The 24,569-nt window shown below is 39.4% G+C and overlaps 4 protein-coding genes across 11 annotated transcripts; 3 read left to right on the top strand and 1 right to left on the bottom strand.

Moving 5' to 3' along the window:
• Window positions 1–30: 30 nt before the first annotated feature.
• Window positions 31–742, bottom strand: LOC132259250 (ubiquitin-conjugating enzyme E2 N). 2 transcript variants are annotated; one of them, XM_059756811.1, is made up of 2 exons: window positions 614–742; window positions 31–565 (listed from the first exon to the last, which is right to left on the bottom strand). In XM_059756811.1, the coding sequence occupies exon 2, from the start codon at window positions 524–526 to the stop codon at window positions 74–76; it is 453 nt and encodes a 150-aa protein (XP_059612794.1). In that variant the 5' UTR covers window positions 527–565; window positions 614–742; the 3' UTR covers window positions 31–73. The 2 variants fall into 2 exon arrangements, with proteins under 2 accessions (XP_059612794.1, XP_059612793.1); XM_059756810.1 differs by having other exon boundaries at window positions 31–544; window positions 614–741.
• A 207-nt stretch (window positions 743–949) lies between these two features.
• LOC132259241 (small nuclear ribonucleoprotein-associated protein B) lies at window positions 950–1,988 on the top strand. The gene is made up of 2 exons (XM_059756799.1): window positions 950–1,190; window positions 1,328–1,988. Exons 1-2 carry the CDS (start codon window positions 1,188–1,190, stop codon window positions 1,931–1,933), a joined length of 609 nt encoding a protein of 202 aa, XP_059612782.1. The 5' UTR covers window positions 950–1,187; the 3' UTR covers window positions 1,934–1,988.
• Window positions 1,989–2,038: 50 nt separating this feature from the next.
• On the top strand, window positions 2,039–3,479 carry LOC132259498 (transmembrane protein 43 homolog). Its single transcript, XM_059757162.1, has 3 exons — window positions 2,039–2,225; window positions 2,292–3,108; window positions 3,199–3,479. The coding sequence occupies exons 1-3, from the start codon at window positions 2,130–2,132 to the stop codon at window positions 3,408–3,410; spliced, it is 1,125 nt and encodes a 374-aa protein (XP_059613145.1). The 5' UTR covers window positions 2,039–2,129; the 3' UTR covers window positions 3,411–3,479.
• A 128-nt stretch (window positions 3,480–3,607) lies between these two features.
• LOC132259872 (protein ECT2) lies at window positions 3,608–24,277 on the top strand. Of its 7 annotated transcripts, none has more exons than XM_059757676.1 (12): window positions 3,608–4,019; window positions 15,979–16,198; window positions 16,619–16,754; window positions 17,574–17,680; window positions 17,758–18,007; window positions 20,819–20,950; window positions 21,012–21,368; window positions 21,578–21,980; window positions 22,045–22,205; window positions 22,275–22,808; window positions 22,878–23,009; window positions 23,542–24,277. In XM_059757676.1, the coding sequence occupies exons 1-12, from the start codon at window positions 3,944–3,946 to the stop codon at window positions 23,650–23,652; spliced, it is 2,619 nt and encodes an 872-aa protein (XP_059613659.1). In that variant the 5' UTR covers window positions 3,608–3,943; the 3' UTR covers window positions 23,653–24,277. The 7 variants fall into 7 exon arrangements, with proteins under 7 accessions (XP_059613659.1, XP_059613665.1, XP_059613662.1 ...); XM_059757682.1 differs by having other exon boundaries at window positions 23,489–23,658; XM_059757679.1 differs by having other exon boundaries at window positions 22,878–23,013; window positions 23,492–23,658.
• Window positions 24,278–24,569: the final 292 nt, after the last annotated feature.

The raw sequence follows: 24,569 nt of genomic DNA, 5'->3' as shown, positions 1-24,569 counted from the left end.
AGCTTTTCCAACAAGTTTCCAACCTCGTCATTTTCCTGGCCAAATTTTCTCTACGCGCTCCTCCTCCACACACCTAAGCTGAAGCGTACTTTCTGGTCCAGTCGCGTGCATTCTGGATGGCTGCAGCCTCATTCATCTTCCACAACTCAGCCACATCATTGGCCAGTGGATCATCGGGATTTGGGGCGCTAAGGAGTGCCTGAATAGACAAAAGAACCGTGCGAATCTGCAAAGCGGGACTCCACTTGTCTTTGAGAATGTCCAGACAAATTCTGCCCAGGCGATCGATATTGGGATGATAGATTCGCGTTATGAAGCGCACTTTTGGTGCTGACAATGGATACTCTTCCGGTAGGAAAAGCTCCAACTTGAAGTTGCCACCCTCGAAGGGAGAGTCTTTTGGTCCGGCCACAACCACATGAAAGTACCTGGCGTTTGTCTCATCCGGAACAGCTGAGATTCCAGGCACTGGTTCCTGCATGAGGCGCTGAGTCTCCTTTATGATGCGTCGTGGAAGGTTTTCCATCTTTTCTGCCTTCTTCACCTGTTTTCGGGTGAATTTCCTCTAACAATCATAATGATTAGGTGTCATAGAATGTTTTAAGGTACTCACTTCCGCCGATTTCACTTCCTGGTAGTGGAGATCAGAGGTCTTTTGTTGCGAAAACCTGCCAATCCGTCAAAACAAACGTAATGTGTCTGGAAATTCCAGTGTCGGCTGGAAGGTTGAAACCTATCAAATTCGCCTTAATTCGGCTGTCACTGCCAGCAGCGCGCATTGCGGAGAATAGGAAAAGCAGTGTGTGTAAGGCACATTGCGAAATCGTGTTAAAAATACGTCTCAATGTCGGATCTGTTGATTTCCTCACGTCCCAAGCAGGGCCATATAGTCGTAAGAAGTCTAAGCAGTATATATTGATAATTTTCTTATTATATTTCCCTCTGTACTTTAAAAAAATTGTCTCTAATTATAATCATAATCGGTTATTAAGGGATTTCAAAAGTGCTCGAATGGGACGACTGTAGCGCCTCTGGTGACTGGGTATGCGCAACACGACCGGCAGGAAAACGTCAAAACAAATCGCTTGGAGAAGCTTCTTTGCGCACCACTTTTCCGTGCTTTTACACGGATTTTCCTCAATTTTTGCAACTTTTCGTATTGCTAAAGGCAATCACAAACCGTCAAGATGGTGAGTAGCACAGAGTGTGATGCGTAAATAGTGGAAAAGGCCGCATTTGTTGTGGTTTTCCTCAGCGTGGGTTGTTGAAGGTTATGTTTGGGGCCACTTTTCTAATCGTTTTCCGCCCTCTGGGGCTCCACTCACAGACGATCGGGAAGAACAACAAGATGATGCAGCACCTCAACTACCGCGTGAGGATCATCCTGCAGGATTCGCGAACCTTCATCGGCACATTCAAGGCCTTTGACAAGCATATGAATCTCATTCTCGGCGACTGCGAGGAGTTCAGGAAGATCAGGCCCAAGAATAGTAAACTGCCGGAGAAGGAGGAGAAGAGAGTGCTGGGATTTGTGTTGCTGCGTGGCGAGAATATCGTCTCGCTCACCGTTGAGGGTCCTCCGCCGCCTGAGGAGGGTCTTCCGCGCGTTCCCATTCCGGGAGCGGCTCCGGGACCGGGTGTGGGCAGAGCTGCTGGGCGCGGGATGCCAGCCAGCGTGGCGGCGGTGCCGGCAGGGCTTCAGGGACCTGTGAGGGGTGTTGGTGGCCCGTCGCAGCAGCACATGGCGCCGGCGGGGAGAGGCGGACAAGTGGCTGCGCCGCCCATGAGACACATGCTAGCCGGACCGCCGCCTGGACTTATGCCCGGCCTTCCGCCAAGCATGGGGCGCGGCGCCCCCATCCGCGGACCACCACCAGGCATGATGAGAGGAGCCCCGGGCGCCCCGCCCAGGGGACAAGGCGGTAATTACTAAAGATTTGTCAGAGATTTGTGAAGATTGCAAGAATAAAGCGCATTTGGAATTCGAATATTTTACAGTGTAAGCGTGACGCAAATGATTTTTTTTCCTCAGTGTTTGCTTTGATTTGTTTGTGTAAAAACTTCAGCCATTGCTCCCGGGGGTGGAAAGTCAGTGAAAATTCGCCCATTATGCGAGAACGGTGAAAGAGATGATCCTGATTCAGCAGTTCCGCGCTTACTGGCTTGTCGCCTCTTTCGGCTTCATTCTGTTCGTCGCGGGCTCCGGTCTTCTCTTCTGGAATGAGGTAGTATTGATTATAACCACACTCTCGCCTGTCGGGCAGCAATCTCTGGGTGTCCAATGATTCCAGGGGCGCGCTGTGCACAAGACTCTGGCACTGGACGAGGCCCTGAATGATGGCGTGTCGCTGATGGCGGAGATTCCGATCGAGAGCACGTACGAGGGCCGTTTGGTGCATATTGTGGGGTCTCTGGTGACGGAGGAGCCGCTGACGGAGCCGGATTATGGGATTCAGGTGAACAGCGTGAAGCTGAAGAGACGCGTGCAGATGTACCAGTGGATTGAGGAGACGATGGAGCATCGCTACGGCGAGAGCATCGCCTCGGTGGAGACTGAGGATCGGACTTACTACTACACAATGGATTGGCGGGATCACTTGATTGACTCCCGGAACTTCTACATTCGCACTGGACACCACAATCCGCGGGCTTTTCCGCTGGAGAGTCGCGTACAGGTGGCGGAGCGCGTCCAGATTGGCTACTACGAACTGGGCGTGGCTGTGAAGGATCGCATTTCGAGCTTCGTGGAGCTCACCTCGGACAGCCGACCTGAAGATCCGGCCGTGAAGCTCCACTCGGGCCTCTATTATCACTGCAACGACGTGTGGAATCCCGAGATTGGCGACATTCGCATCCAGTTTGCGTTCGCGGGCCTGGAAGGGGAGACTTACACCGTCGTGGGGCGCCTCTCGCAGGGCGTCTTGGTGCCATATCAGACCAGCCTCGGAAGCCACGTTCTGCTGGTGTTCAAGGGCGAACACAGCCTCACGGACGCGTTCAAGCAAGAGCATAAATCCCAGAGGATGACCACCTGGACAATTCGCTTCTTCGGATGGCTGCTGCTCTTCTTCGCCGCCACTGCCACAGCATCCATCGTGCACGTGGCTCGTGAGTAATCCCAAAATCCCCTTGTTGGATCTGTTGGATCAACATCTACTGATAAGACCAAGGATAAGACTGTCATCATCTCGTTTACAGTGGCACATAATTGTTATCTATCTCGAATCGCTCCGGATCCCGCACATCCAGTATCGGCGAACCTCATTCTCTCCTTCTCGCTGGCGCTGCTGATCACCTCCCTCGCCTGGGCTTTTCACCGGCCTTGGGTGGGCGCCGGATTGCTCCTGGCCGCCGCGTCGCCCTTCCTGTGCTGCGCCCGCGGCGTCGTTCAGTACCAGCGCCTCAACTGACTCCCCCCTGTGTGACTCCCTGTAGTTGTGTGATAATATGTCGTGATTAAAGGATTTCTGGAGAATTCCCGGGAGACATTTCTGTTGATCTCAGCGCCAATTCAAACTCAGCGACAAATGATTCTCCGCTCAAACACGAGCGCTGGTGTCGCTGTGAAGATGATAAACTGTCGCTGGCTGGCAACTGTTTCAGTTCACTTTTGCACTTCAGTGAGGGAAATGCGAGGCTTTTGAGCGGGTTTTTCCGTGAAAATTCACATCAGTCTTTGCTGTGAGCCTCCGTGGGGACATGGAACAGTGTTCTGGTGTGGAAGTGAAACAATATCTGAGGAAATAGTGGGTGAAATTGAGGATCAAGCGGTGCGTCGTGTGGCATTTTTTTGAACTGGAGTCTGATTGGAGTGTTTCCGTTTGGAGGCTGTTTTGAGGACATTCCGGAGTGATAGGCAGTCAATTACCCGACTCGGGATCGTGGTGACGGTGCTAATTGGACACTCTAGCTGTCTGCGGGGCCCCAAAGTGGGTGAGGAGCGATGGAAAGTGCTTCAGAAAGTGGCGTCAGTGGACCGAATGCCACCAGTTGCGATGACGAACAGTCAAAATGCGAAGGTAAGTGGCACATTTTCCCCACATTTCGGGTGATGATGAAAATTATTGGGGCACTGTGGGGCGCTTTGGCTCGCCATCAGTGCAGTTTCGCTGCTTTTTCAGCCAATTACTCGCTATTTATGGAGTGATTTGCGATCGCTCGAAGCGCCCCTGTGCGAGAGTGAGATGGTCATGTGGGTTTTTTGCATGGAAAATGCGATCGTGCTTCTCTCTCGCACGCGCGCAATGGATTTTTTTCATTCGAATTTCAAGCAGCTGTTAATTTAACTGTCACTCTACCTGTTTTCTCGTTGGAGAATTTTTAACATTATCAACTTCACCTCTGCGAGCGATTCCCGCAATTTTTGCTCCCAATATCACTGCTCGACTTCCTGCGTGTGCAGCGCCAAGAATCACTCAATTCGCACCACCAGAATTGGCGTCAGAGGATGCTGAATGAATGAGTGAACGCACGCATTTTCATGACGCAGTGCAAAGAGAGGATTAGATTATTAATTGAGGTGACTCGCGCGATGATTTTCCCATTAATCACATGATCAAATTGGTTTTGTGGAAGAGATGTTTATTTTTGGGGGTGAAAATCTTCTCTGAAAAGTGAATTTTGAGAGAGTGAAGCAAGTCCAATTAGAGTGAAAATTCTTGCAACAGAAATAAAATCACATTTTCAGCTAAATATTTACATTCGATGGCACAGATTTAGATTGCAGAATCACTGCATAATTTAATGTAAATATAATTGATCTTTAAATAAATTGCAGCACCGTCAAAATAGGTGTGAAGTTTGAATGGATATTTTTGATTATTTATTATTCTTTTGCACTGGTTTTGATACCAGTGAAAGTTTCTGTGTGAAAATACTCGAAATATCAATAGGTTTGTGAATTATATTGTCCAAAATGCAGGGACACAAATCTGTGCAGAATCTTTCACATTTCAGACACTTCTGAACGTCTTTAAATGCATTTTCAATCATTTTTTTTTAGACTCTTTTAAGTGTTTATCACACTCAATTCTGACTGAAAATGCTTCAAGAAATGCCTCAATTTGTAAATATTTTACCACTTCCAATAATATCTCTTGGACCAGACTTAAGACTGTCCATTATTAAGTCCCGAGCTGTCTTTGGATGCAGTTGAAGGAATCTGTCTATTAAAATCCAACAACACTTCGAAACGATCGATTGCGTGTGTTGGCAAAGATCAATTTTCTCACGAACTTGAATGCATAAATTGAAATTGCATTGTCGTGTACTTAAAGATTTAGAGAGAGAGGAAGTGATTTTCACATAAAGCCTCTTGTTTTTCTAAATCACTTTGGCTAATTGGATGGTGCTTCATTAGGGAAACTGTTATCTGGACAATGTGCATGATAAGGATCAGGGTGCGAGATTTGAATATATGTTGTGTGTGTGTTGTATTCAAAATGACACCTACAGAATCACTCATATTTTTTATGAATTGTAAAAGAAAACTGGCCCCATTGTTCAATACAGTTTGAAATTCTTAATTGGATGAAGACAGAGGGAGAGAAAGAGAGAAATTATGCAATGACTGAAATGGTTGAAGAGTTATTCGCAAAATTATAACACAGTTAAAAATCAATATTTCATCAAACACACAGTTTGAAGAAGAAGAAGTGAGCTAAATGGGAAGCATCTTTGCCTCTTCTGTTTCGCTTGAAGTTTTTCCGTTAATTTCGCGCCTGAAGAAGTGAGATGAATGTGTGTGAGGGAGTGAGCAACAGGTAAAATTTGCAACATGCAGACAATCTCATTCACACAAGGAGGAGAAGAAGAAGAAAAGAAGAAAAACAGTACAAAATATGTTGTGGGAATTTCTTGGGAGGTTTTAATTTGTCTGTCTGTGTGTGTGTGTGTTTCCGGAAATGGGGTAAATTTATGGGTGATTTTTCATTGGAAAATGTTTCTAATTCACGTGAAGTTTTGTTCATGTTTGAAATTTAAAGATTTTTTTTGATGGTTTATAAAGCTGTCTTTAAAATTCCACTCCTCGCAAAGTGACAAACTCTGTTACCTGGCAGACAAACATGTCTTGGAGGTCTCTTCGATGTTAATAAAGTGTGGTCATTTTGTGAGAGTCTTTCTTCGGGTAGAAGCACGATGAGACAAAATGTGTGTGAGAGTGAGAGAAAAGAGAGGCACAAAAGTGTCTGAAAAAGTTTTAGTGGAAAAGATATTTTTTCCATTTCAGTTCACTGCTAACAGTGAATGGTTGATGATGGAAGATCTTGCGTGCGGTGCTCGAAATTGCCGAAAAACTGATTCAGTGTGTAACAAGGCCAAGAGGAAATCGATGGTCGAGTGTGTAAAATATCGTGCGGATCTCTTGTAATTGTTGTTGTTTTTTGGGGGGGAAAGAGAAAAGATTGGATTTTCCTCAAAAGTGAAGTTGAAGTGGAAGTGAAGAAAAGATAAGAAAAAACGCGTGCTTGACAGAAGAAACACTCATCGTGTGAAAATGCCAATTGCGAGATATCATTGGGGGATCATTGGACCACATTATTCTGGTAAATTGGCGATATATAACTTAACAAGAGCGGAAAGAAGTGTGAAAGGTCTCTGTGCTCCTTGGGCGAGCAGAGATGTCTCATGCCCAAGGATGAGGGAGCGTTGATCTCACACTTTGAGGCGCGCACAGCTGTAAAATTCAAGCTCTTTCTGAACGGCGCTGATTGATTACACTGCCGCGATGAAGATTGTAATCATTTCTCATGATCACACACACATCTTGTCACACATTTTTCCTTTGATTTTTCCATATGAAATATGCACAAATTGTCAGCATTCTTCTTCCTTTTTTTTCTTTACCTCCTTGTAAAGGCTTCAACCTTGTCATCTCAGATGTTGTTGTGTTTGATGGAATTTTTGTCGCAATAAAAAGAGGTAGAAAAGTGAGGATTTGGAAGAAGTTGTCAATGCTTAAATGATGGTAAAGCCTGACGAAGGAAGATTGAGACAAGACGACTAGAACTTTCCATTGGGTTTGGTCAAGATAAGGGTTTCTGGGTTGCAATTAGAAATGCTTTGAGAGAGGATTTTAAGTGAAGAAGAGGTAAAATGGGACTAAATTAATCAGGGATAGTTTTCTTGTCAAGCTATTATTAGTTTGAGTAGGTCAAAATGCTCAATTTCTTCAATATTTTATGGGTTTTTAGCTCTTTAAATATTTCAGTTCACTTGTGAATTGAAAACTATTTTAAATAATCGATTTTTCATAGTGAAATTTTCAATTTCCTTTCCTGAAAAAGGACAATTCTGACTTTTTATCGTTTTTCGATTCACTTATCAATTTATGCTTAAATGTTATTTATTAATTTTTTAATTTTCACATAATTATGAGCTAGAATTCTTTGCGGTTTTCTTTCAGTTTTGTTGATTAAGTGCTCTTTAGTCCATCTATAGTCTTTCCTATCCGTAGCTTGATTAGGATCACACTTTCTCTTCATATCTGCATGACATTTTGGAGATCCTTTTGATCCAGGTAGTTTTATAGTTCATATTTCTCAATTATTGCTTTAATACTCTTGATAAAGAGTCTGATATGACTCAATTTTTGTAGCTTTATTTTAACCAATTGAAAGGTGAATTTGTGTTTTAATATTCAATTGATGAATGAAATTTTTGGTGACTTCATCTTGGAATTTCCATAACACGCAGAGATTTTCGATCTTATTTTGACTCAATGTTTGACGACAAACAGTTTGAGAGACACTCAAGTTGTCGCGGATAGTTTTATGAGTGGATTTACTTCTGTGCCTTCGTGCGCAATGTACATTGACTGCAGCCGTGATCCCAAACTTATCTGTGGGGGTGTTGCGAATGTGTAAATTAGTTGGGGCTTTATGGGAGAGACTCTGAGAATTCTCAGCGGGAATAACATTTGTTTTATTGAGCATGAAGGTTGAAGATGTCATTTTGCAATCAGTCAAGAGTCCGGCGCGCGAGAAAACATATCAGAAGGAGAGTCGAACAAGATAATTTCAGTCTAGTTTAAAGTTGTTGTTGCTGATTTTTTTCATCATCTTCTTCATCTCACCGAGAAACACGCGCGTTTGGATTTGAATGTGTGTTTGTGTGAAATGTTTGTAAGGGAGAGAATATTTAAAAGATTTTAATTAATTTATTTCACCAGCTGCCATCTTTTGAGTGGCTTTTGCGCGTTGAATGATCCATCAAGGAAAGGGGAAAAAGAAGAGTTAGAAAAGAGTCATTGCGTTTTAACTTCAATCCATCCACCAATATTTCCGTTAAATGAAAAATGTCATGGTTTTCCGTGAAGAATTGACTTTATATTTATTTACAAATGTTTCTTTTCCTAATCATGATTATGGTACGCGCGATAATTGCTTGGTAACCGTGAATAAATAATAATAATTGTAACAATTGGCGATGTGACTGCAAAATGTAAGTAAACATAGTGTGGCATAAAGTTGTGCTCGAGGGGGAAAAAGTCCGAGTGTGAAGCAGATGAAATGATGATAGAAAGAGAATTCCTTAATTTGACGTTGTGTCTTGCTGAATGACGTCATTGCGGAGCTTATGGTTCTTATGGGAGTTGATTGACAATAAGAGCTATGCGAGATGTTTGAGCTCTTTTTTTGGGAAGTCTTGACATTTCAATTAATTCATCTCAATCTCTGCTTATCAATTAACATGTGTGATGAAATGCAGATGGTCGTTTTTGTAGTCTAGATTCAACTAGATCTCAATAGAAGTTTGCAATTGATCTTGTCCATGAGATCAATTGAGATTTCATCTGCCAGTTTTGTCTGCATTTCTCCTCCACAACGCAAAATCATCATGATCTCTGTGTGTGTATGTTTAAATAGCGTCGGGAATGTATAAATCATTTCTTTTAGAGGCTTCCATTAAGACTCACTTCCGTTTAAAGGAACCTGCGCATGATTTTTATTCTCTTATTTGTTCACCTGTTTCATCACAGGGTGATTCTTTCCTGTGTTTATTTTTAGTGCAAACTGTGATGGAGGAATAGCCATCAAAGGAAGTTCTCTCAACATCGTGATGATGTGCTGAATAAGTTGATTCACGTGAAAAAGAGATGTTAAAGCAATGAGTGTGTCTCTTCGACTGCGAGGGGGGGAAATTCATATGAAACACAGGCGCTGAGACACCGCAATGTCCTCTGTTTATACTTCTTTTGCCACTATATGGGAAAATTTATAAATATTTTCACATATTTATTTACTCTAAATATCACTTTGGCGCCAAATTCTTTTTCTTCACACTCTTTCGCTGGCTTTCCCAGAAAATCCCAATGAATTTATTCTTTACTCATCATGACCAGATAAGTTGGATGATGTGTAAAAAGGTGAAAGTGAGGTCAATGTTTTACGATTTTTTTTTACACTTGCACTCTTAACTATGATTCTTTTGTGGCAGAATTATCCGGAGGAATGCACAAATGACGGTGTAATTGTGGTGTGAAAATACCAGTTCCGTTTGGTTCTAACCATAATGATATTGAATTGATTTTTAAAAGAGTAAATCAAACCTGTTCAATTCGGTTTAAAGCCACTATAATGCAAAAATATGTTGTCGTCAATTGAATATAAAAGACTTCGCGCAAAATATAGGAAGAGAGAAAGAAGAAAAAAAGATGAAGAAGTTGATTGAGCAAAACTAGGTTGCAAATCTTTATTTTGCATCTTGACTTGTTGATTATTTTATTACTTAATGTGACAAAATTGCTCACAATATGTTTCAGTTCTTTTTCTTCTCTCAATTGCCACATAAAAAATGGTGTGTAGCAAAAGTTGCACGACAGACTATTAAATTAACAAGTAAAACAATATTATCTCTATAATTGTGTGCTTTATTGTTTTTATTCTCGCAAACAGTTTTTTCTTTATACATTTATATATGGAAAGTAAATCATGCAAATTGTGCAATTTGATTATATATTTTCCAATGTTGATTTTCAATTAAACTACTTTGAATCCATTTTGGGTGGAATTTATAATATATTGACATGTTTTATTTAGTGTGTTGTGTGTGAATGGAAAATGGGTGTAGAGAGAAAGTGCGTCAAAAGTCGTGAGGAAAAATCACTCAGCAGGACAGAAGCCAAATGAAAACAATCTATGCCAATGAACCTCAACACAATTCTCTTTCCACTCGCATATATAGTTAAATTATCTAAGTGAAAACCATCGTGTGTAAGTCTGTTCGCACTCCTTTTCCTCTAAACATCGCCATTTCGCTTAGTCAATCCCGAAAGAAGCGTAAATTAATAGCAGTTGAATGAGACATCGTGCAGAAATATCACATGAATGAAAGTGAATTTTGCTGTGTAAACCACAGAATCACCTTAATTTGCCATTTTGTAGACAGAAAATAAGGCATTGACGTAGTCATGAATTAAAGATGTGACTTAATTTAGTCACATCAATTGAAAATTGTTGGTTTTCATTAGATTTTCTCGACAATTTCTGTTTTAAACTCTTTGTTACATTTTTTTTAGACAAATATTGGAGTGTTTAAAACTACAAGATAAACAGTTTTGCCTTTGCTTGTTTAATTTGCAAAATTGGGTCATATTTTTTTTATGATATCAAACATGATTCTCTCTTCATAATATTTATCTTGTCATCCGTTAAAGAAATGATGTTAGGTAAAGTGGCACGTGTCATTTTATTATTTTACATAATATTCTTTATTTCTTTGCAATCAACATAAATTTTCCCACTTAAACAGCTGATAAGGAAGGATTGAGAATTAGCTAATGAGCCATGTTCAATTCACATGTTAATTTGGCACGACTTTTATGTGTGCTTCAATAAATTTGTGGTTTACCCGATTTATTACACCACCTCTGAAAAATCTCTTACATTATTACACTTTCTCTGGGCGCGCTCGGAAAGAATTTAAGACAAATTGGTGTGAAATATATTTAGATATCAAATTTGTTGGCTCGTGTTTTTTCATTGAGAAATAAATTTCACTCGGCCGGTGTTTGATGGTGAAAAATGGTGAAAAAATGTGTGAATCAGTGAAAATTCTCTCCTCCTCCTCCTTCTTCTTCGCCAACTTGTTAGATTTACGAGTTCTTACTGGCTTTCTCGTGTTGGCCTGGCAAATATCGGCTGTAGCAGGAATTATTTCCTTCAATCGGATAAATTCTACTTTGCTAGTGAGAGAGATTGTCATTAAGAGTTTCTTGGCACTTGTGATGTGTCAATCTATTTTTGGGTGAGCAAAGAACTTGCTGAGAAGTCTCTCAATATATCTATTTTTTCCTCATTTACTAAGACAAGACAACCTTGCGATTGTCACAACATTTTATATGGAACTCTCTCTGCTCTGCTCTGATTCCCACGTCAAACAATACGATGTCCACTCACTTGTTGGTTGACTGTGTTGAATCACAAATATTTTATAATATTGTGTGCAAAGAGGAAGGAAAATTCCTGAGAAAATACAGTAGAATTTCCTTCGTCACTTCACATTTGTGACTATTAATAAAGCCAGGATGACGACGAAGAAGGAGGTTTTCTTATTGTTTTTCTTACTGCAATTCTCAGAAAATTGAGCTGATCAATCATTTTATTTAAATTAATGCACACTAATGCTTTTTGTTGGTCAATTTGCGATGTGAGTGTCTCTAATGAATTCTGTATCAAATTAAAAATATCCTCTTTGAGAGCTTCCGCACGCGATGATGCTCGTGCTTCTGTTGAGACGAAGAGTAGATTATTTTGAGTATAATTTCAGTACTAATGTTAGAAAATTGGTTCAGTAGACACACGTTTTTGGGTGGTTTGACGTGTGCGAGATAGATTTTCTGTCGTCATTTTTCTTCTTCTTGAATGTGGCGAGAATTGAGAGTCTTTTCGCACATATTGAAGAAAAATCTTTTTTTGCGTTTGCCAAAACTGTGAACTCTTTTGAGTGATATTGAAGAGATTATTTGTCTTTCCACCATTTTTCTTCATCATTGATTATTTATCTATATGTGTATGTAATAGAAATAATCATTGAAATTCAAAATTTTGATACAGAATAATTATTGTATATTCTCAAAGCAATTTCCTTTGCCCTTGGCGAATGTGTGCAGTAAATATTTCTCAAGCTTTTTAAGTGCTGCAAACGCAGTATATTTTCATGCAAGTAGATAATACATCACAAGAAGAGAGACTTTTAAACCTTAATTTCTCAAACAGTAAAGTGGATGAGAAGAAGAAGAGGTCAAAATCGTAAACATCAAAAAGTGACTTTCGATGAACAAATGATTTTTACTTGAAACACATTTAGCAGTTTTTCCACTCATGAGAAAAGTTCAAGATCATGAAAATATAACAGCTATACAATGTAGGGTGCAGTGGAGTTATTTTTAACGGCTATAGGGGTAAATGGGGCAGCTTCAGATTGGGGCAGCTTCAGATTTCTTAATTTTCTCAGAGATTTTTACATGAATAAATTCCTGGTCTTCACACAATGTTTGTAGTCCTTAAGGACTACAATTGACGAAAATTTGCACAGGATTGCCTTTACTGTTTAGATAAAATAAGTGAAAATTGAAAATCACTCACAAACTAGAATTTTGCTGCCGAATTGATTGCGTGTTTTCTCCATTAAAAAAGCCACAATTCGCGTGAAACACAATCAAAGGTTATTGAGAGTTAAGTAGAGATTCTAAATATGCCCGAACTTTTCCTCCTTGGCACGGCCTTTTCAGTGGGTGGTGGAAAATGCACAAACACTGCACACGGGGCAGTTTCGGATCGCCACGGACTGACAACAGCGCGCTCTGACAGTCTGACGCAACATCACGGTCGAAATTTTCTTGTGGCAAATATTGAAGATTTTTCACAAAGTGCCGTTCTGTGCTGCATTGCTTCATCACGTTAAACGACTTCTTAGTTGAAAAGTGATGAAAAACACGCGAAAATCACTGATTTGCACTGATTTGATTTGTGGTGGCACTGAAGTTGCCACCACTCACGCATGGTGGCGTTGCGATGCAGGAAAAATGACGGGCAACTTGCTTTTCGCTCAGAAATTTTGACAGTGCGTGCAAGGGTCCAGAAAAGTCGCGAAAATATTACTTTAAAGGCGATTTTTAGGGAATCAAACAGTTTCAGTGCGTAGAATAGATATCAAAGTGATCATTTGCCCGCGATTCAACAATTCCACAATGGAATTTAAGGTAAATATCAGTGAAAATCTGAAACTGCCCCAGAGCAATCCGAAACATCCCCGTGCGGGGCAGTTTCAGATAAATTACAATATTATTTTCAATCTCCTTTAGAGGAAAAAGGATCAGTTTTAATGCCCAATGAAAGGCATTTTCTGAAGCTCAATAGACGAGAGTTTATTTGAGCGTTGTGATCATTTCAATATATTCAGCCGATTTTTCAAGAAAAAATCCTAAAGTTGGAACAGCATTTTGAATCTGAAGCTGCCCCACTTACCCCTAATACATATTTATAAGCATAACACAGTGAAGAAACTTTTATGGAAATATTCACATATTAACGAAACATTGTAATTTCTCATTATGGTCATATTTTCATTGCATAAACCAATGATAAATAATTTTTCGATAGTCTTTTATTGGGTTCACGCGTGCAATATAGTTTTCCACTTTTCCCAAAAACAGAGAGAAAACAGAATTTCCGTTTTTCTCGATGAAAAAGAAGAGTTTTTGGCGCCTGCAAAATGACGTTGATAGACTTTTGAGCAATGGTGAAAATCAATGGGGATTTTTTTTTTATGGAAAAGCAAACAGAAAACAAGAGATCAAGCAATAAATGAAAATTACAAATAAACACACCATCGAGAAGATTAATATTCCATCAACAGAAATAGACACAGAAACTGAGAGATTTTCTGTGTACTTTTTCAATGTACAGAATTTTAGCTTCAGTGCGATGCGAATGTGTGGCATGGAAAATGGGGTGGAAAAAAGACCAATTTCCTTTTTTTTTTTTTTTACAGTCTAACATTTCCACATTAATCTCGCTCTCGAATTCTCGTGTGTAGGTTAATTGTGGAAATACTTGTAATGGGAGAACCAAATAGCAAAGAAAGCAAGGCGATACAAGGTTTTGTGGTGGGCTAAAAATCTAATATAAAAATGAAGAGAGATGTAAAAGTGGAAAAAGAGAAGGTAAAACTCTTGAGATTCCTCAAGAGTGTGAGTGTGTGTGTTGGCAAAAGACCTTTCTCGAGTTTATATTATTTCGCAGATGTGGAAAAAATAGAATTATGTCAGATATTTGTCATTCTTTGTGGTGTTGTTAATCATCATTAATGTTAAAGAGTGTGTGGAATGGTTACATGAGAAGGAGAGGATCATAAACATACATTTTGATTGAGATATGACAGAAAAAAAAGAGGTGTTTGAAATAGACTTCGACAGAATTCCATTCACATAATCTAATTTTAGACACATTTTGCTGTTTGTGAATTGACGTTGCAATATTTTCCAATAATATTTTGCCCACTCTTGAAATTGGAGGTGCAAATTTTGTGGAAAAGAGATGGAAATACATATATAACAACAAAGTTCAAAGTCGTGCTAAAATTAACTCTAATTATGCATAACCATTTTCTGTCTCTCTGGCAGACAAACAGCTCTTTTCTCCTACTCGAACGGCGGAAATACAACACAAAAACACTGTATATATATATAATATAATATAATATATATATATATATATATATATATATATATATATATATATATATATATTTATGTGTCTTTTGAGAAGTGTATTAAATTTTACTTTTGAGAGTCCCTCAAATTAATACATTTTTCCCATTCCTTTTGTGTTCAATTTCATATAAACATGAGTCATGCAGCGAGAATGCTGCTGAGACGAGAGCATTTTGGTTGGTGTAATAACCAAAAAGAAAAAAAAGAGAGATAGAAAGATCATTTTTTGTTAATCATCTCCAAACCGACAGACAATATGCCGGCAATTTGCACATGAATGTTTAAATTGTCGATTCACACCTCGTAATAAAGTGAATGAGAAAGAGGGGGAAAAAAGTTCTCTCATTTTGTGAAAAATACCACATGAATTTAGGTGTGAATTACAATAAATACTGTGATAATTTGCGCTTAATTTTTTTTAGAGATTCTCTTCCTGATCGCAGGGTTGATTTTTTTTGACGGGTTTTCGTCAATATTTGTTCTTTGATGATTTTGCAAGGGAAATTCTTGAGAAATCACTCTCATGCACAATTAGACTAAAAGCTCTCTTTCTCTCTCTTCTTCGCTATTTCCTATCCTCGAACATCAATTAAACTTTCATTAGTGAATGAATTGTGCAGTCGAGAGAAAATAGTCGTCGCTTGAAATTGGCTGACGGAGAGAATATATTCGGTGAATTTGAAGGTGGAAGTATTGGGAGAATGACAAACATCTGGCAAATTGGGAAGAAGAGGTGTGTGCATCGCACATTTTGAAAGAGATCCACTGGTGAGAAGTACTAAGAATAGACGGTGAAAATGTTGTTGTTGTTATGTCTTGTTAAAATAGAAAAAGGCGAATTGTATGTGTGCTTACAGAAGGCAAATCCTTGGCCATGAGTCATTTTAGAGTTCTTGGAAGAAATTGTACTTATGCAAAGTGGTTTAAGAGCTGGGATATCTTATCACAACTCTTCTCAGTGGTCAGTTGAACAAGTTAAATGTCACGAAATCATGTAGCTAAGAATGCGGGAGTTTCCTAATAATCAATAAAAATTTGTAAAATTAACAGGTCGTTGTAAAAATACGGATTTCGTATTTCCGTTCATAAAAGTTACCAATTTCGTATTACAACTTTACAAAAGACTTTGCAAGGGTCGATTTTCTTGGTTTTCACATGAATCTTCCAGCTTTTCATATCTTCACGCGACGAAAAATGAATGAATTGACTATAAATGTTATGACTGTAAAGTTGCAATTAGGTCTTTATCGTCTCTTTTGCAGAAATGTCCACGCTGGCCGAGGTGGAGAATCGACGGATTTGCCTCGTGGGAACAGTGCTGGATGACGAGGGTGTCGTGAAGGCGGCCCAGAGCTTTGGTATCCCGGTGATTACCTCAGAGACTGGCTCGGAGTTTGTCTTGGACGATGATTGGGTCACATATTTCGTGTTGAGCCACTTTGAGGGCCCAATGTATGAGGCGATACACAAGAGTAAACACAGGTGAGAAAGGAGATGAATTTTCTCATAAATCTCGCGAAATCGTATTTGAGACACTTTGAATTGCGGCGGCTTTAATAATCTTATTGTCTTCCACATTATTATACACTCTATTTGTTTGACGGACTCTTTATTTCCTCGAGCTTGGTTTTTTTTGTTGTTGTTTTGAGAAATGCAATTAAGACGTCTTAATCTGAAATAATTTGGTGGGGAAAAATTTTCACGGAGGGCTTTCTTCTTTCATGTTAATTTCCTCTTTCTCATTGTTTTCGCGAGGCAATTTCAAATGGTTAGAAAGAGTTGTCTTAATTGCACAATTTAATCTGGTTTTATTAGCATAATTGTGAGGATTCTTCCATTGAGTATTAGATAAATTGGTGGAATTTATTACAATTCGCTCTGTGTGTTGTTGTGTCTTTGCAGGATTTTAGGTCCACCAGCTCTCAAGGAGATCTTCTTTGCAAAAGAATCTCTGCCGAGCAGCAATCGACCAATCTACAATTATGCAATGAAAGGTGTTATAATTTGCTTCACTGGCATTCGTCAGAAGGAGGAATTGGTGAGGATTTCATTACATGATTTATTTCTTTCTCTATTCTATTTGAGTATTGTAACTTATATCCTCACGACATGACTAAAGGTGAATAACTTACTGTGAATTTTTGCCACAAAGTCACTCCCACAGCGTATGAAACTCGCCCTTTTTCTCAGTGACCGGCAAAATTTATACATATAGTATAATGGATGAACTTTCGTCTCTTTCTCTGGGTATTTTTATCATAATGTATAAAGAAAGGGTGAAAAAAGAGTGTAGAAGAATGGCATATTAACGTGCGACGCAAGAGTGTCGGACAGGTGTTTGTTTTTACATTCACGATGGAATCTTCATGTTGGCCTGTGATGGTGGTTATAATAATTGTGAAGAAACCTGTAAATTTATGCTCTAATGATTTTTCCTGCAGTCAACGTCAGGAGGGGAAATGGAGAGTATCAGCGAGACAGAGAAGAGCAACCGCCAATGGTGGTATTTTTGGGTTGTACATAAAGTTTGTGGTAAATGATGGGGGACTTTGTGTTGTTTGGCAACGTCATGGGGAAATCCCTAAAATTAGATGTGAAGAAAGGTGATTTCAAGGGAAGCATTATCGATAGCAATCGTGTAATCAGAGTTTTACCTGTAAAATCCCTTCTCAACTTTGATAAGGTTGAGATGAGAAAGACACAGTTTGTCAGGTTTTCTCATCTACCTGTTGTGTTGCTTTCTACAAATTTGCCCAGAAAAATGGCACAAAAGCCATGAGTCATTGAAACTCCTTGGAGTTTTTAAATGGTTTAAATAGCCTTCTTGACTCCGGTTTTTCTCTTTCTTTCCTCCCAGACACACTTGGTGAATTTGATTCATGCGATGGGTGGAAAAATCCGAAAGGACATGAATTCGAGAATAACTCATCTAATATGCAACAATAGCGGTGGTCAAAAGTATCAGTAAGTAAACTCTCTCTGTGTGATGATAAACAAAACTGTTACGCTAAAATGCGCTGTTCTTCTTTTCCACTCTAAAGGTACGCAATGACTTATCGGCTGACTGTTGTGCAGTCAGATTGGGTGCTTGACGCCTGGAAGCGTCGAGATGAGGTGAATTTCAGTGCGAATGAGGAGGATTTCTCAAGGATACACCGCACTCGAGCCTTCGAGGGACAGAGAATATGTTTCTTCGGCTTCTCACCTGAAGAACATCAGCACATGGTGGATGTTCTTGTGTCAAATGGTGGTGTTCCTACCACTCTTGATGATCCAGACTGTACACATGTGGTGAGTGTTGTTGTTGTTGTTGGTGAACACACATAGAAAATCCCTGTCAAATTCCACTGTCCAGACGTCTTGTTTATTGTTGTGATTACCGTAAAATATCCTTAAGGAAGTGTTGTTTATTTCGTCTGGCAGACAAACAGAAGAAAATAGTTTTTCTTGCACTCATTTCACAAAAGAATTGCATCAATGCTGAAATTTATTCATTCAAACTCTTAACACTACATTTTTCACACCGGTTTTTTGCACCAAAATTTAATAATATGCCAACGAGAATTGCCACACTGACGATGGGAGAGTATTTCTTGTGGGCATTTTGAGGAGCACATCATTGTGAATGACAAAAATATGGTGTTTTGATGCACTTATCTTGAGCGCATTTTCAATTGTTGCATATTTATGGTGTTTGTTTGATGTCCAAATAATCCGGCGCATTGTTAACTTGCGTTGAGTATTGCAGAAGAGGTTGTTATTGCTTTCACCGAAACAGTTAATGCGAAAGTGAATATAGAGCCACGCGACATCAAATCCTAAGCTATGTCAAAACATGGGCTTTATTCTGTGATTGAGCAGAGAAATCAATGTTTGATTTATGTAATGAATGCTTTATGCAATGCTTGTGGTCTGTGGCTCTATAATTACTCTCTGCAGTGTGTAAAATATAACTAAAATTGTGGAGATGAAAGAGCCAAAATCACATTTTCAGGTCATGTCAAGTACGGGTGGTCATTTTCCAGACAACCTAAATCCCTCTCCTGAATTAAGTGTCTTGGAATTGCCACAGAAGAGTGAGAAGAACAATGATGGTCCTCTGCTGACGTCCAGTCCTGTTCGGGATGTGGATAAGAATGACAAGGCAGTGCCACAGAATGCCACGGAGAATGACGATGTGAAGATATCACCAATTGCATCTCGGATGACTCTTGTTGAGGATTCCTTTGTGGGGACTTCTTCAGTGCTGCAGCCGATCAATGAGGAGGAGGATGAGTTCACGATGAAGCGCAAGCGAGACAGCTTTGATAATGTCTCATTGGCGTCTATTGATTCTCTGGCACCGGCCAATGTGCTGTCGGCAAAGAAGCCCAAATTGACACGAACAGGATCAATTAGTCGCACATTGAAGCGCAGCATGAGCTTCATGACACCCATTTCGAGTATCTTCAGGCCAAATCGCACATCTGTTGATCCAAATGCCTCCATCACGTCAATAACATCGATAGAGTCGACGAATTTGAATGAGAGCATCCGGAGGCCGATGAAGGAGGTGTTCAAGGGCATGAAGGAGAAGATCACGCGATCGTCCAAGAAGGATTTCGTGCAGACGCCAAAGTCCAGCAAGTGGTCAGTGGAGAGATTCGGGAGGAAGGAAGACAATTGCCGAGAGGCCAATGAAACTCTCGATGTCACGGTGAACACGCTGATGGAGAATGCTGACGAGACGACGTCGTGTGGCGGTTTCAAGACACCCATCGCCCCCTCTAAATCCCATCCCACTATCAGCAGACACTCTGTCTGCGGCACACCCACGGATTATCCCACGGCGAGTCGATGTGATACCAGCAATTCGCGCAAATCCCTCATTCAATCGACTTCCAGTGTCGCAACGTCGTCCACATTGCCGGTATATAAGTTCAAAAAAAAATACGTAGAATGTGTTTAATTAAAATGCAATTTTTGCGCGCATTTTGCCACAATTACAAAACATCTTTCTCTCTCTGCAATTGTGGGAAAAGAGTGTGTGAAAAAATCCGGAAATTCATAAGTTCGCGAGGGAGCGCGTCTTTCATGCAAATCTCACAAAAAACTTCATCGTATTTTCATCTTTTCTTAAAGCACTATAAAAGAAAAATATGGCAGCACATTTTAATGCTGAATTTTATCACTGAAGAAAAAAAAACTTTTTATCACACCATTGAAGCACACTTACTTTCTAAGGCTTCTTTCACGAGTGAAACTCCATGGAAAAAATGTGATGCATTATAATATGAGAAGAGAGAGAGAAAAAATATCACTAAATGTTGTTTTGCCTGGTATTTGCTGTCAGTGTTTATTGTTTCTCTTCTTTTTTTGTGCTACATGTTTGCATTTATAGGTGTAAAAGAGTCTCTTTTTAATGTCTTTCTTTTCTCTCTCTCAAATCATCAGGAAAATATAATAATAATATTCTTGCATGACTTTCTCGCGCTTATTAATTTTCGGGTTCAAAATGGTGGTGGCTGAATATTTCTTGATTTTCTTTTATTCTAATTTTTTTGGTGTTATTTATTGTGTTTGCTTACAATAATAATATCTTTTTTCACATTCGCACAAAAAACACCAACACTTTTTCTCTGGCAAAAAATTCACTTTGAATACACACAAATGGACAATTTTTTTGGATTGTAATTAAATTGTGCTGCCATTTCAACATTTGAGACACACAAAAGACACTGTTTTTGTTTTTGTACAGAATGTTGTAAAGTGAAAATTTGATTGGTGCATTTAGAAAAAAAAAGATTTGTGAAATGTTTCCATATTTCAGCCACTACTTTTATCTCTATTGTATTTTATTTATATACATATATTTGGAGTTTGGAATTTACAAGAGTCACATGAAAGCAAGAATTTAAATTATGCGTTGTTGCGGACACTACAAAATTCCCAAAAGAGAGACTCTAAAGGTAGAGAATAATTTAAATAGCATTTTATTTTGTAGTCACAGCTTTAAAAATGAATGTGACATTATCAATTTCATGTGATTCTTGTACACCAATGTGAATTCAATGAATGTACTCTGAGGAAACTATGCTGAAAGTATGAATTCTATATCAATAGATCGTCGATGAGCACGCAGTTCATACGAAATTGGATGTTAAGAACTCCAAGACTCACATCCTGAAGGCCGACTGGTTTTGGTACACCATTCAGAATGGATTTGCGGATGAAACTGATTACAGATTCGATGACGTACGTATAAAACTGCGTCTTAATCCTATTAGAAAGTGGTTTAATGCATGAGTTTTCTCAGTATCTGGACAGCATAGCCAACACGCCGTGCAGTGATCGCAGGGATTCGTTGCCGGTGACATTCAACAAGAGGAAGCGAAAGCGTCTGTCGCGAACGATCAAGGAGGAGTTGACGCCTTTGGGCATCGGCAAGAGGCGTTCTTCTGTGTCAGATGTTGGACTGTTGTCTGTCTCTGGATCTTTCTTAGAGTGCACAACGAGTCCGGATAAGAATGACGTGAGCAAAGTGATTCCGGAGAGTGAAACGACACCAGAAGTGCCAACATCGAACAAGAAGCAGTCAATGCGTTTCAACCATTTTCTTGATTTCTGCCAGACAGAGTCAAATTATGTGGGCATCTTGGACACAATAGTGAAGGTGAGGAAATTTGCTGTATTTGCCATCTACTTAGGAGGACATTAACGTCCAATTGTGGGACACAGACTTCTCCATTAGAAGAGTGTTTGCTTTACTCTGGCAGATTGTCTGCTTGCCGACCAACCATAAGTAGTTCTAACGCCCACTTTTATATAGAATAGTATTTGCCAGCATTGAATCAAATTAATGCTTGATGTTCTGTTTGGCAGTTGTTCAAGGAGCCACTGGAGAAGATGGCCGACACAAATCCAAGTGATGCTTTGCTGAATAAATCAGAGATTCGTGCGATCTTCAGTAATTTTCAGCCAATTCACGATGTTCATCTGAAGATGCTGAATTGCATTAAGGAGTTGCAGGTGAATTGGAGTGAAGAGTGTCTAATTGGGAAGGTGATTCTCAATCATCGGGATGACTTGATAAAGGCATATCCGCCTTATGTGAATTTCTTCAGTCAAATGAAAGATGCTCTTGTCTTATGTGATAATCAAAAGCCCAGATTTCATGCATTTCTCAAGATCAATCAGGCAAAACCTGAATGTGGTCGACAATCACTTCAGGATCTGATGATTCGTCCAGTACAGAGATTGCCAAGTATTAGTCTTCTAATCAATGGTGAGCTGTGTGTGTGAAAAAAAGATGAAAGCCGATTTATTAACATTGCTTTGTTTATTGACAGACATTCTTAAGCACACACCAAAGAGCAATCCGGACGCGAAGAAGTTGGAGGAAGCTCTGAGAGCTATCAAGGAAGTCATGACGTATATCAATGAGGACAAGCGCAAGACGGAGGGACAATTAGCCATGTTTGATATCTTTAATGATATTGACAATTGTCCAGTGAGTCTTTTTTTTTGCTTGAATTTCATGTTTCTCTATGTGGATAATTTATTTGTGTGTCTTTTCTAGCCTGATCTTGTGTCAGCACAGCGAAGTCTTGTGTCCAAGTGTGAAGTCACCGAACTCTCAGATCAACTGAGTGGTCGTGGTGATGCGTTAATGCTGTGTCTCTTCACTGATAACATTGAGGTGTGCAAGAAGCGCTCGCGCGGATTTAACAATGCCAAATCGCCCAGTACCACAATGAATGGTCTCAATGTGACGACCAAAGTGAAGTCATATAAGCATATTAAGCTCATTTCACTCAGTTCCATTCGATTTGTGGTGGACATCAGGGACAGTCCGCGCGCCTTTGCGCTCAGTTGTCGGCTGAGCAAGGAGAATAAGGACAAGGAGTACTACTTTAGCATCAATGAAGAGGAAGTGGATAAGACAATGTATCTGCGCAGTTTGTGTAAGCAACTTGCGGAGAATTCATGTCGTGCTGATGCCGATCAATTTCTGGCCAGTGTAAATTCTTCAGAATTGAACATTGACATCAGTGACTTCAACATTGGCACGCTATCGAAGGCATTTAAGTTTGCCACGAGAACGAGACTCAAGGTATGTTTCAAAAGGAGAATGAACTTTTGCATGGGTGAAGAGATGATGATTAATTTTCACATTAAAAAGGTTGGTCGAGCATTCTCCTTCAATAAGACGCCGTCCAAGCTGAAGAGAGCCGTGTCGACAATGATGACAAACTCCCTCACGCCGGCTTCGCAGTTGGCACAGATGAAATTGGCCAGTTGTAACAATATTAACGTAGGTATTGTCACACTTTCACCTTCATTTTCCGCTCATGCTTCGCCGAAAAGATGCTGAATTGATATCTGAAAGCTTTGATTTGAAGATCGCGATTTAAAATTTATGTTAAAGCTTTTAAAACTTGTCTGCTCTCCTCTAATATCTCTTAATGTTACAGATAAATCTAAATTACTTCGGTTAATTCTATGTAATTCAGGTGGATATTTCAAGAATTCGTCCTTCACATTCAATAAATTGCTGTGTCACTTGAATATCATCATGGAAATCACTATAAAGAAGTCATTTTTCAATTTATATAAAATTGAGTAAATGATAAAGTATGCTCACTTGCAATTGTATTGAAGATGAATATTTAAAGTGTCAATTCAGCTCTTTTTCTATCACTCTTCCGTAATCTGTCTTCTTTTTCACTAATTTTCATCTGCACTAAGTAATTCTTTCTCTCTCTCTCTTTTCCTTCATGTCATTCCCCACAGTAGAAGAGCCAAAGGCATGGCAAAATATATGAAAGCTTTTGATCTTTGATTAGGAAATTGGTGAGGAGGAGAAGGTGTCGAAGAAGGAGACACTGATGGCACCAATGTCCGTGCAGCCCACCCGAAAGGCCAACGCCCTCATGGCGGGTCTGCGGAGGATTTGATCTTATTCGACAGGCAGGGAAAATTCACTGTAGTCCAGATGATGATCACAAAAAGATTCACAGAACGACAACCTAGTGAGAAATACTTGTGTATATCTATTTAGTATTTAGTTGAACAAAGCGTTCTTTTCTTTCATTTGTATAAGGTAATATTTGTTTTTCTTTTGAACACCTATCATAAAACCGCACAAATGTAATTAAGGTTGAAATTGTATTTTGTGCGAGAGAAAAGATGGATGAAATCGTGAAGTTGAGATAAGAATTGCGATTATATTAATCGACACGTTGGTGAAGAAGTAAAAAAAAACACAGGAAAATGTCAGAAAAAAATTTCAAATAGTCGATTAGTTGAGAGTTACATAAATTATGTGAAGAATATAGAGGAATATTTATAGAAATTTTAGTGAATAAGTAAAGAAGTAATTAGGATTTTTAACATTCTTATTTTGTAAGTGATCTTTTACTGACTACAAGTGTAAGAATGTCTTTTTCTATAACATGAAATCATCTTCAACATTGACAAGAGCACAATTCTTTTTTAAGAGGTTTTCAGTGAAAGAAATAACGTTATGTAAATAATGTAATTAAATTGATAACTATTGGAAAATGAGAAATTGTTATTCAATTCTGGCGATTTGCACATTTCAGGGCGGCTCGCATGTCACATCGGTTTTCTTTGAAATGATTCGAATTGTTATTAAATACTTCGCGTTCAAATTGTGTTGAAAAACTGGGGAAAACGGAAAACATCGCAAAATAAATGCAGTCAAACAATAATAAGATGTTAAAGGTTTGGTTTCAGTTAGAGCGTTTACAGACTTGCAGATGATCCACGAGAGGATAAGCGAGAACTTGAGTGTGTACAATTGATAGCTGGTTGAACGCTAAATTGCGGATTATCCCTAAATGTATCAAAG

The sequence above is a fragment of the Phlebotomus argentipes genome, unplaced genomic scaffold, assembly GCF_947086385.1.
Source record: "Phlebotomus argentipes unplaced genomic scaffold, Phlebotomus argentipes genome assembly scaffold_18, whole genome shotgun sequence".
In the NCBI taxonomy this organism is placed as follows: domain Eukaryota; kingdom Metazoa; phylum Arthropoda; class Insecta; order Diptera; family Psychodidae; genus Phlebotomus; species Phlebotomus argentipes.
The sequence above is the reverse complement of the archived record's forward strand: the minus strand, read 5'-3'. Positions and strand labels throughout refer to the sequence as shown.

Excerpts from the sequence above, each read along its gene's own strand:
- LOC132259872 (XM_059757676.1), top strand. The coding sequence starts at position 3,944 with ATGGAAAGTGCTTCAGAAAGTGGCGTCAGTGGACCGAATGCCACCAGT. Across the intron at positions 4,020-15,978 it reads CGAACAGTCAAAATGCGAAG|AAATGTCCACGCTGGCCGAG; the intron begins GTAAGTGGCACA and ends TCTCTTTTGCAG. Across the intron at positions 21,981-22,044 it reads TATTAGTCTTCTAATCAATG|ACATTCTTAAGCACACACCA; the intron begins GTGAGCTGTGTG and ends GTTTATTGACAG.
- LOC132259498 (XM_059757162.1), top strand. The coding sequence starts at position 2,130 with ATGATCCTGATTCAGCAGTTCCGCGCTTACTGGCTTGTCGCCTCTTTC. Across the intron at positions 2,226-2,291 it reads GTCTTCTCTTCTGGAATGAG|GGGCGCGCTGTGCACAAGAC; the intron begins GTAGTATTGATT and ends CAATGATTCCAG. Across the intron at positions 3,109-3,198 it reads ATCCATCGTGCACGTGGCTC|TGGCACATAATTGTTATCTA; the intron begins GTGAGTAATCCC and ends TCTCGTTTACAG.
- LOC132259250 (XM_059756811.1), bottom strand. The coding sequence starts at position 526 with ATGGAAAACCTTCCACGACGCATCATAAAGGAGACTCAGCGCCTCATG.